An 11,693-nucleotide genomic window follows, 5' to 3' on the forward strand; every position below is an offset into this window, starting at 1 on the left:
ATATTTAAGAAGATTAAAAAATACATAAAAAATAATAATACACTTATCGGGAGGATCCTCGTTGTGGCTATAGTGCCACCCATAGTTTTAAGGTAACAAGTCCGGCTTACTTTCTTAAAAAAAAAATTAGACAAATTTAAAATTCGCATAAAAAAATCTAATTTTTAATAATAGTCTTATTCTCTAAAATTGTCTCAAACATTGCTCCGATAATTCTCCTAACCCACCCTCTCCCTCCCGCAATAATTTAATTTGAAGTCGTGGAGATACTTATCCTATCTCTGATGCATATCTTAATTCTACTCATAATTATATTTTAATACCCTTAAGAGTGTTTGTATTATATCTTACAGCACCGGAAATTATATGTATAACTTTATATATTTATATATATATAAAAAAATAAAAATTAGAGACAAGATGACAAATCCCCAACTAGATAGTCTAGGCTTGTCTTCCTTTTCTTGTTCTTCTCGTTCTCCTTCCACCCACTTGGAGTTTAATTTTCTACGACTTGCTTTTCGCTTTCGCTTTCGCTTTCTCGCCTAACAATCGATCCCCATTTTTCCAGCTGCTGCTTTCGAGCTGTAGAATATCTTTAAAATTTTGTTCAGTACAAGCCGGAGTAGCAGAATTTGATCAAATTAGAATATTGCAAGGCGGAAAAGCTGCTTATTAGTGGAGCGTCGTTTGTGCCGCTTTGCGGAAAGATCGTCGCTCTTCTGGTGCGAATGCTGAGATTGAGTTCGGAGGAAAAAGTTTAGTTGCAAGAGAGATGGTGGTGAGGAAAGTAGGGAAGTATGAGGTGGGGAGGACCATTGGCGAAGGAACTTTTGCCAAGGTTAAGTTCGCCCAGAACACGGAGACTGGTGAGAGCGTCGCCATGAAAGTTCTCGATCGCAATACCATTATCAAGCACAAGATGGTCGACCAGGTTGCTCTTCTTTACCGACCAAGCTAACTGAAATTCCCTGATACTTTGGTTTTCGAAAAGAAAACGAGAATTGATAATAATCATGGAATTGGACGGTGTAGATGATCTTCTTTGGAGTTTTTTCGCCGAGACGTTATAGTTTAGCAACACCTCAACAGTAGGAGCAGATCTTGTAGAGCCTTTCTATATTCAACAGTTATTCCCTTAGATTTCTTGCCTTTCCTGAGCAACGCTTTGATTTGATTGCTTTGCCGTGTATGCCGCTCGGTGTAGGCATACGTTTTTGCTGTCTTATTCTCCTCTCCCCATAAGAAACTTGGAGTATTAGTTTTGACATGTTTTCTGTCCTTATGATGTAAACATCGGGTAATTGTGATCACAGCATAGCGTAATTCGATTTCTATCTGCTGCCTATCCGACCAACTTTTCGTTTTCCAAATTTTCTGTCTCATGGTATTTTACTATTATCTTGCAGATTAAGAGGGAGATATCTATAATGAAACTCGTCAGGCATCCTTATGTTGTTCGTCTTCATGAGGTATTTTATTTGTTTCTGAAGTTCTTTTTTGGGCATTTATAGGCGTTCTATTGCTTTACGAGTTTATGCATCCTCTTACGTGTAATGTTCTTTTGTGCAGGTTCTAGCAAGCCGTACTAAGATTTATATAATCTTGGAGTACATTACAGGTGGTGAATTGTTTGATAAAATAGTGAGTAGTCTAATCCAAGATACAACCGCAATAGATGGACCTTTTTTGTGAATATCTTCTTGTCTTCTTTCACTTTTGAATGGAATGGTGATGTGGTAATGATTATGCAGGTTCGTCATGGACGTCTTAGTGAAGCCGAATCCCGTAGGTACTTTCAGCAGCTCATTGATGGCGTGGATTTTTGCCACAGCAAGGGAGTCTACCATAGAGACTTGAAGGTTTTCCTTGGCTGGCATTTGGAAAGCAATTCTAGTTTTTTTTTTTAATTTATTTCAAAAAAATTCTTACAATTATTTCCTTCCATTTTACAGCCTGAAAATCTTTTACTAGATTCACAAGAAAATATAAAGATATCAGACTTTGGTCTGAGTGCGTTGCCTGAACAAGTAAGATTTTTGTTGAAGTTATCACTGTCTCAGTAGGTGTGTGTGTGTGTGTGTGTGTGTGTGTGTGTGTGTTTAACAATAGCATATCTGTGAGAAATCATATGAATTATTACTTTGTAATTTGCACATAGGGAGTTAGCCTCCTTCGAACAACATGCGGGACTCCCAACTATGTAGCACCTGAGGTAATTATTAGGGTGGTAGCTTCTAAATTCAGTTGAACACTCTCTGAAGTAAAAGAATACATTTTAAAATGCATGCCTGTGTATTGAATAGTTTCATTTTATTTTCTCTAGGTTCTCAGTCACAAGGGTTATGATGGTGCTGTGGCGGATGTTTGGTCCTGTGGGGTCATCCTTTATGTTCTGATGGCAGGATACCTTCCCTTTGATGAGCTTGATCTCACCACGCTATATAGTAAGGCATGAGCAATTATCATGGATACTCTTTTAAGGATTATCTTGCAGATAAGCACTTTGCATGTTGCAAATGAGCAATTTTTTTCCCCTTTCTTGATGGGGTGCAAAAGGCTTCAAATAATATTTAGTGGCACAAACTGTGAACATTTTTATATGGTGACAGTAGCCCATTTACCATTGCTTAGTTTCTATGTGGAAATAGAGATCAAGCAGTCCTGTGTACTGCTATATTTGTTGGAAGGAAGGTGAAGATTTTATCTCTGGTCAATGTATTAGTTTCTCTGAAATTCTTTTATAGGTGCACTTCCTTGTGAATGCTGGTGTCGATCATCATTTAACTCTCGTTTGTCTGTCCATACTGAAGATATCCCAGTTTCTCTTATGTGCTTTTTGTCAGAGATGTTAGACTTTCATATAGCTATCTTTTTTAAAATTGTTTTCTGCAGATTGAGAAAGCAGAGTTTTCATGTCCATCTTGGTTTCCTGTTGGAGCAAAATCCTTGATTCATAGAATTTTAGACCCAAATCCTCAAACTGTAAGTATTGTTTCTTTGACAAAACATTTATTTTCATCTGTACTATATGCGCTTCTTCTGGTTGCATCAGACAGTTAGGATTTGTTACGAAGAAACAAACTCGTGATAGCTGGTATATGATTTGGAATCAAGTTGATGAATAACATAAAAAGCATGCAATGGGTAGTATTGAGTTGTTGGGGCAATAGAAAGGCTACAAGAGTATGGTTCTTGTTATTATTTCTCCCCCCATATAGTGTTTTAAGAGCACCAACGCTTTTGGTAATTAGAAAATTGACTTGGTCTACGTGGTCCAAATGCTAAGCCTGCACTGAGAAAAGTCCATTGTTGACTGCAGCATTGCCTTTTCCTAGGAAGTAAAATTCAATGTGGTGAGGGAAGGGGTTGAATGTTTGATACTGTTCAATCAAGTTTGGAAAAAAATGCGCAAACAAATAAAGTGGCTGTATATTATTTTCCACTTATATTATTTTAATTCTTTTCCTAGGAAGTAAAATTCACTGCGTCAAGGAAAGGGGTGTAATGTTTGATACTGTTCAATCAAGTTTGGAAAAAAGGCATAAACAAATAAAGTGGCTGGAGCCATCATGGCTCTTTCATTTAACAACCTGTACGATTTTCTGCCCATGGTAAGAGTTTTATATGGCTAATACAAGAAAACAATTCGTTGAAATACTTTCTTTCTTGTGAAAGTATAACAAGTAAGCTAGTATGTGCCTGGACCATAAATGTCAAGATTTTTACTTTTAATATCCAATTACTTAAAATTCCTGGTATGTAATGACACCCTACATGGACTTCAGTTTTAGATTAATTTCTGGAATCCAAATTGAAACAGATCATGTTCAAAATCTCTCTTATTAGAAATAAAACAATTATAGAATGCTTTGGTATATATTCCTTCTAGAAGGATGTTTCTAGAAGGATGTCATTCCCTTGTCTGTTTGCTTCACTATCAAGTTCCTTTTATCTGCCTATAAAAAAAAGTTCCTTCTATCTGATCTTTGTAATTCTAGTGCAAGTGTCCCAGTGCAGCTGATGTCTTTGATCTCTAGTTACATTGGTTCTGGTTGTTTCTGAGAAGTTCCTTTCTGTTCTGTGCAGCGTATAACTATTGAACAGATCAGGAATGATGAATGGTTTAAGAAGTGTTATGTTCCTGTCAGACTTCTTGAGTATGAAGATGTAAACCTTGATGATCTAAATGCCCTTTTTGATGATTGCGAGGTTGGTAAGGCTTTTAAAAGCTACATATTCTTCCCTTATATGTCTACTTCAGTTGAGATTTTAACATGCATTTTTTTTTTGATAAGTAATCAAAGATAATATATTCATAAAAATAGGCAAAGCCCAAGTACACAGGAAGTATACATGAAGAAGTGCCTAGTTAGCAGTTACAAAAGAAAGAAGAAGATCATGGATACTAAGACCGTTACAAACTATGGCCCCCGCCCATGAGAACAATAACTTAAAAAATACAACTTTTAGCTCTTCCAGTGTTCTCTCCTGGTCTTCAAAGCTTCTTGCGTTTCTTTCCCTCCAAATACACAAACACAAAGATATTGGTACCAACCTCCAAATTGCCGCTATTTGAGCATTACCCTATAGTCCTCTCCAGCTTGCAAGAAAATCCACCAATCTACACGGCATAACCCAAGACAATCCAACCCTTGAGAAAAAATCATCCCACAAGCCCTTGGCCACCTCACAGTGTAAAAGAAGATGATCAACTGACTCCCCATGCTTCTTACACATACAACACCAATCTAGGACAATAATCCGTCGTTTCCTCAAATTATCTATAGTAAGGATCTTGTCCAACGATGCAGTCCAACGATCCGTCGTTTCCTCAAATTCTTTCGAGTTTTTTCAAGTTCAGAAAGAGATCTGGCCTCCTCCTCACCTTCCAGACCCTGTAACTCCTCCACCAGAGAGCGCCTCTGCTGGGACAGATTACCAAAAACTTGTTCATTCCATTGCTTCAGGTCCTGTTTCAGCGCTTTCAATTTTTTTGCCAATATGAAGCTTGGAGAGCCTTGGAACGAGTAAGAAGTCCACCATTGTCTAACTCTGTCCACAAAACCATCAGTTTTAAGCCACATATGCTCAAATTTAAAATACCTTCTACCCCCTTGGATGCCACCACAGTCTAAAATGATGGGGAAGTGATCAGAGCATAAGCGGGGTAATCTTCTTTGTACTACATCGGGGAAGTGCGCCTCCCAATCTGGAGTTAGCAAGAACCTATCAATTCTCGACCAAGATGGGCAATCACGGTTGTTAGATCAAGTAAACGTGCCTCCTGATAGTGGAAGGTCCATGAGTTCCTGTTCTGAGATAAAGTCAGAAAAATCTCTCATGGCTGCTGTAAGGTGAGAAACACCTGACCTTTCGCTTGGGAAGCGAGATATGTTGAAATCCCCCCCTATGCAACATGGAATCTTCCACCAACTTAGAACTCCGGCAAGTTCTTCCCACAAAAGTCTTCTCTCCAAGTCAAGATTTGGGCCATACACACCAACAAAAGCCCATTTGAAACCGTCATCTATATTAACAAAAGAACATGCAACCGTAAAATCACCCACACACTCCTCCACCCTTTCCACCACCCTTGTGTCAAATATAACAAGAACTCCTCCTGAAGCTCCTTTGGATGGTAGGAAAGACCACCCAACATGTTGTCCTCTCCATAGGCTACGAACTATTTGTCTTGAAATATCTTCCAACTTAGTCTCTTGTAAGCATATGATATCCCCCTTCCATTGACGAAGTAAATTTCTGACTTGGAGCCGCTTATTAGGGTCATGCAGCCTCCTCACATTCCATGATACTATTTTTGGCTTCATGGGACAACCATTTTACCCCTCCCCTTACACCGCTCTCGATTAGAGCTCTTCACTCCCTCATCTTCTATCATTGCCCATGATAGCCTTTTAAGTTCTCTTTCTCTGTTTTTAGCCGAAGCCAAAGACTGATCAGATTTGGGTTGAACATTTATAGCCTCAACGGCTGTGAGTAAAGCCAAAAATTCAGCTTCGAAGTCCCCGTAAGAAATCCCTACCATATGCTTAATATCCATCGCCATCTGGGTAACCCAATCTGACACATTGGGATGATAGGAGTAGAGAGGAGTAGGTTCATCCTCCCCTTCCTTGTTTGCTGCGAACAGCACCAAAGAACCAGCTTGCTCAGAAATTCTAGACTCATCTGCCATCTCCAAAGCTTGACAACCAACCTGATCCAAAGTCTGGGCAACAACCTGCGCTGCCATGGAGAGAGGACCCAGCTCAGAAGGAGCCGAATGCAGTGACTGAGCCACAGCAAGCCCTGACTGTCCAACCAACTTAGAGTTCATCTCGAAGTTCTGGGCCACCGCCGGCAGACCTGACTTCACCTCCGACGACACTGGAGGAAGGCCAGACCCTGCCGGCGACCCAGTCTGCGCCACCTCCAAGGAAGGCGTCCCACCCGTGAGCACCCCGTGCCCCATCGCGTTGGAGCAGTCTGCGCTAACTAACATCACGTGGTTCTGAGCCACCGTCGGCGGGTCGGGAGGTAGGCCAAACCCTGCCGGCGACCAAGTCTGCGCCACCTCCAAGGATGACGGCCCATCTGTGTGCTCCCCATGCACCTTCGAGCCGAACAGCACTTGCGGAGGGAGAGAAACGTCCTGTACAAAGGCTGCCGTCGCAGGAGACTCCGTCGCGGAGGCTGACGTCAGGAGGGGAACCGACGCCGGCGTCCCTGTCGCACGGGTTGCCGACGTGGGCCCAGTCGAAAACTCCGATCCAGCCACCAGGGAAGAGCCCTCAACAGACGGGAGATGGGCCTCAGACAGGAGCTGGGCCTCAGACGCGGGCCTTGAAGACAAGCCCTTCTCAAGGCAAAGCCCGTTCTGCTTCCTCCTCCAACTCATACGGGTTGGGCTTCTCCAGCCCATCCCCACCTTAGACTTTCCACTAACGGGCTTGGAAGACTTCCGCCCAGCAAGAGAGACATGGCCTTGGCCCAGGCCCGGGCCCAGCCCCAAACCTTTAACAAAAAGAGATGTCAAGTATTCTAGTTCCTTTCTAACTGATTTTAACTCCTCCTTCACCCCGCTAACTTCCCCTTTCAAACAAAACAGTGTCTTCTGCAAGTGGCTATCCTCTGTGCAGATGTTTGACATTGACCCATTTTTTTCGGGTACAAAGCTGTCAATTTTCTCTGCATGTACGCGTGATTGAACCCCTACTTTGTTGTTTCCAGACACCACCATACTACTGCCCATACCACCCCACACCACCTCTGCATAGGACAGCCCCACCTTCTCCTTCCCCTGAACTTCATCTCTGTCCAGCCGAGGAAAAGCAGGGGCCTGGTTGATCGAGACGGTCCTAGGCAAAGCTTTCATCAACTCTGACGAAAAAATCTTCCAACCCTTTCCTTCCACTCCTTCCGGGATCGCTAAGAGACCTCGACCACCTGAGCCATCACCATAATCTGTGACTTCCAGAAAACGCCCATACGCATTGAAGCGCCTGTGAATGAATAGGGCCTTGGCACCATCTCGGTAGTTCTTATAAAAAACCTTCCTACCCCCTGAAAGTAGACATTCCTCTACTGAGTTAGCCAGCCAACGAGCACTGGCCAGGTTGAGGATTATCTCTTTGGTAACCTTCCTGCCCCTCTCTGTGATACGACAATGGTTACCTACCTCCAAGGACAGAACAAAGACTTTTGTCTCTATAAGAAGATGCTTAAGAAAACCCATGAAAAATAATTGTAGTACACTGTGAGCCAACTGTTCTTCCAATCCAATTTGATTAGTAGAAAATAAGAGTTAACAACAGAACGTATAGTACTTAGCAAAACTACACCGACAGTGTGTAATTTCCTTTTCTAGTTTGAACAGTCATTGGCTTTTCTCTAATAATAAGTTTTCAGGTAAGAGGGTAACAGGTTCCTATTTTTTCCTTCAATTCCAGAACTGCAACCCATATTCTGTGATATACTATAAGAAGCAGAGATACCTATAAGGGACCCATGCTTCATCCAAATGCCAAACCTGGTGTCTAACATGCATTTTATTTTACTGCTGCTATAAAGATCTATTTTGTTAATGTTGTAATTGAAAAAGTTTGTTGTCAGCAGTTGCCAAATTCTCCGACTATAGGTATTGTTCCCAGGCTTGAACCATAAATGGTAGCAAATCATTCCTGATCTCTACCATTCACCCATTCACTTCAATGTTGTAATTAAATTTTTTTTCTGGATGGCATCCTCCTGTCCTGCCTTTTGTTTTTCCCCTTATTTTTGGAGTTATATACACATACAAAAATCAGATTGCACCAGTTGTCAAAGTAGTTTTTCTCACACCATAATTTGCTATGATTTAAATATTTTTTCAAGCACTATTTTGAATATGAATGCTGTTATGTCTATTGATCTTACCAAATATTAAGTTGACTTTTTTAGGAGCTATCTTATCCATTAAGCGCTCAAAATAATTGGGGCTCAAAAATTAAGAAATGGCTCTTTAGATCCAACACTTCCTCCCATCAATCTGTGTTCTGTGAGAGCATATGCCCTCTCTATACACATAGTTGAAGTTGTATATATTGGAACCTTATTCAGTCTCCATATTATAGCTTAGATGACCAACCGTCAATATACAATTGTTTATGTTGTTACATTTTATCTTTATCTTTAGTTGTGAATGGATTATGCTTTTAATACATCTATAGATATCATTCACATTGAAGATACTGATATACACACACTTGTACATATGTTATCCAAATCAGGTGTCCATGCTCACTTGCATTAGTTTGGTATTCATCTGCTTTATTCTTTTAACACTCTTGAAATCATGGCTTACTTTAGGAACAAAGGGATAATGAGCAATGCAGGAATGAGGACATGAGTCCTTTGATTCTTAATGCATTTGACTTGATAATTCTATCTCAAGGATTAAACCTTGCATCGCTGTTTGATCGTGACCAGGTATGGATTATTACTTCTTTACTGTTAGGATTCATTTTTATCTAATTTCTGCTCAAGCAATTCCACCTCTGGTATGAAAAATAAAATAGTATATAGATCATCGTTTACCTGTTGGGGGGTCATTTGAGGCCGCACATGAGGGTGTCATGTATAGACACAAATATGACATGGGCTGTTGGTCAGGCAACTTCTTGAAACCCAGACTATGGGACATGGATAGCTATGTTAATCATGAAATTAAAATATACAGATGCTTTGATCATTGTAATAGTGCTTTTTAGCATATCAGAGAACCATATTACTGAGACATTGATAATAATTATACTTGGTAGTAACTTCATTAACAAAGGCAAAAAAAAACCTTTAATACACATTTCTTAGGAAAGCAAAAGTGGAAGCTACTATGAGTTCTAAAATAGGTGTCAAACACAAACTCCGTACTATAATGTTGCCTATCATCCTTAGGGATACGTCCTGCATCACAGACAATGAATCCCATGCAAAATTGGAGCCACAAATATATTCTGTTCTTTTTATCTTTCAATGCTTCAATTTTGCCTTTCATCAGTAATATAAAAAATCTCAATATCATACAAGAAGTGTATGTTCTCATGGAATAGTTTGACAAACTTTTCCTACTTCCATCAAGATGTTTGAATTTCTTGCTCTCCTTGACAGGACTCTACAAAGCATCAGACACGCTTTCTTTCACAGAAGCCCGCAAAGGTCGTTTTATCGAGTATGGAAGTTGTTGCACAATCAATGGGGTTTAAGACTCACATTCGCAACTTTAAGGTAGACCTCTCAGCATTTGCTATTATAAATAGTATTTTTATTTGAGTATTTTTCTACTTTGGTTAATATATATATATATATATATATATATTTTTGAACTGATGTAGCTACCAATGATTTTGTCTTGTAGTCCCGTTTCTTCTGCTCTATAGATATATATATAGTTCATTATGAAGGATGATATAATCCTGCCTATGGTACCCCCTAAACTCATTCTAAAATTGCATCAAATTTCAGATGAGAGTGGAAGGTTTGTCGGCAAAGCACCAGAGTCATTTCTCAGTTATTCTGGAAGTAAGCTTTCCATCCTGGACCTTCTATATTTTAACCTGTACCTTACTTTCTCATCTGCTCATTTCTGCTGTAGTAAATTTAAACTTTTAACTGTTTTGGCTGAAGATTTTTGAGGTTGCTCCGACATTTTTAATGATTGATATTCAGAAAGCAGCTGGAGATGCTATTGAATATCTCCAGGTAAGTGAAATCTAATTTACGCATCAGATTGTCACATAGACCAATCTTGATATTTTGGGTCATGATAAGAAAGTTTTCTCTTGTTACAGTTCTACAAGAACTTTCGTAGCAATCTTGAGGATATCATTTGGAAACCACCTATTGATTCAAGCAAATCAAGGATCACCAAGGCAAAGGGCAAGAAGCGTTGATGTCGTTCCTGTTAAGTGTAACAAAGATGATGTTACGCAGTGTAATCTGGGGGTTGAGAAAGATGTTGTTGTTCCTATAAGAACACATCAGGATTACAGCTTGCTCAGATGCACCTCAATCCCCCATCCCCTCGCCCACCCCCACGAAAAAAAAAAACAGGGTAGATTGAAAAAGAGAGGAATTACAAAGAGGATTAAGTGTAGTAATTATCTCAGTCGATTTGTTGATGAAAATTAACGTTGTAGTTCTTTAATTGCCGAACATGGTGGTAAGTTCAGAACTTGTACGTTTAAGTTTTGACGCTTTTATGATAAAACGATAACTGTTAATTTTTGTGGGCGTTACGTGAATTTCAGATATCTTTTTTTTTTTTTTTTTAAATGCACGTGGTACTTGCATATTCTAAAATTATAAATATCTTTTTTCAAAAAGAGATATACCAAGCTGTAATGTATATGTTCATATTTATAAAAATAAAATGAAAAAAACCTGTAACTACTTTATAATTTTTTTATAATTTTATTTAAAATGAAGGGTAGTTATGTTAAATTAAATTTTTTTTAATAGATGGCACAATTATTGATTTAAAATAAATTATAAAATAATTATAGATATATCGTTATCTAAAGTCCATAAATAAAAAATTTTCGTTTAGTAAATAAAGAAAGTGATACAACTAAAGGCAAAAATTAATTTAAGAAAAATTATAATTATAAATTAGTGGGGATAGTACGTTATAATATAATTATGAACAAAAGAATTAAGGCTTAAAAAAAATTTTAAAAGAAAAATTATATTCATCATTCATATATTATATATGATTTTTTTTTATTTTTTTTCTTAGTAGGTATACGCTGTATGAATTATGAGTAAAAAAATTAATTAGTTTAACAGTAATAAAAAAATTAAAAATAAATATAATATGTAATATATGAAATGATGAGAAATAAAATTCATTTAAAAATTGGTTGATCTGGAGCCATCTAAATCTGCCTCGGCCCAAAATTGAGAGACGGGCTTGGACTCAACCAACAACAGATAGGGCCCGCGGCGTCGTCAACCAATACAATACAGCATGCCGCGCTAGAGTCAACACCTAAAGAGAATTTGACTCCCGAATTCGAGATTTAAAAAAGGAATTTTTTTTTTTTTATTGAATGATTAAAAAAATAATATTATAAATTTTTTATTTTTCTAAAAAAATTTATAATAATTAAAAATATATATAAAATAAATAAAAAAATTTTACTCTATTCGAGATA

The 11,693-nt window shown here is 38.5% G+C and overlaps 1 protein-coding gene across 1 annotated transcript; it reads left to right on the plus strand.

Annotated features, from left to right (window-relative positions):
* The first annotated feature begins 451 nt into the window (after positions 1–451).
* On the plus strand, positions 452–10,764 carry LOC108981290 (CBL-interacting serine/threonine-protein kinase 8-like). Its single transcript, XM_035695780.1, has 14 exons — positions 452–934; positions 1,410–1,472; positions 1,573–1,644; positions 1,755–1,862; positions 1,956–2,030; positions 2,162–2,215; positions 2,327–2,452; positions 2,896–2,985; positions 4,090–4,212; positions 8,851–8,970; positions 9,649–9,765; positions 10,003–10,059; positions 10,165–10,239; positions 10,329–10,764. The coding sequence occupies exons 1-14, from the start codon at positions 776–778 to the stop codon at positions 10,428–10,430; spliced, it is 1,341 nt and encodes a 446-aa protein (XP_035551673.1). The 5' UTR covers positions 452–775; the 3' UTR covers positions 10,431–10,764.
* The last annotated feature ends 929 nt before the right edge of the window (positions 10,765–11,693 follow it).

This window comes from Juglans regia, chromosome 11 (assembly GCF_001411555.2).
Source record: "Juglans regia cultivar Chandler chromosome 11, Walnut 2.0, whole genome shotgun sequence".
NCBI classification, from domain to species: domain Eukaryota; kingdom Viridiplantae; phylum Streptophyta; class Magnoliopsida; order Fagales; family Juglandaceae; genus Juglans; species Juglans regia.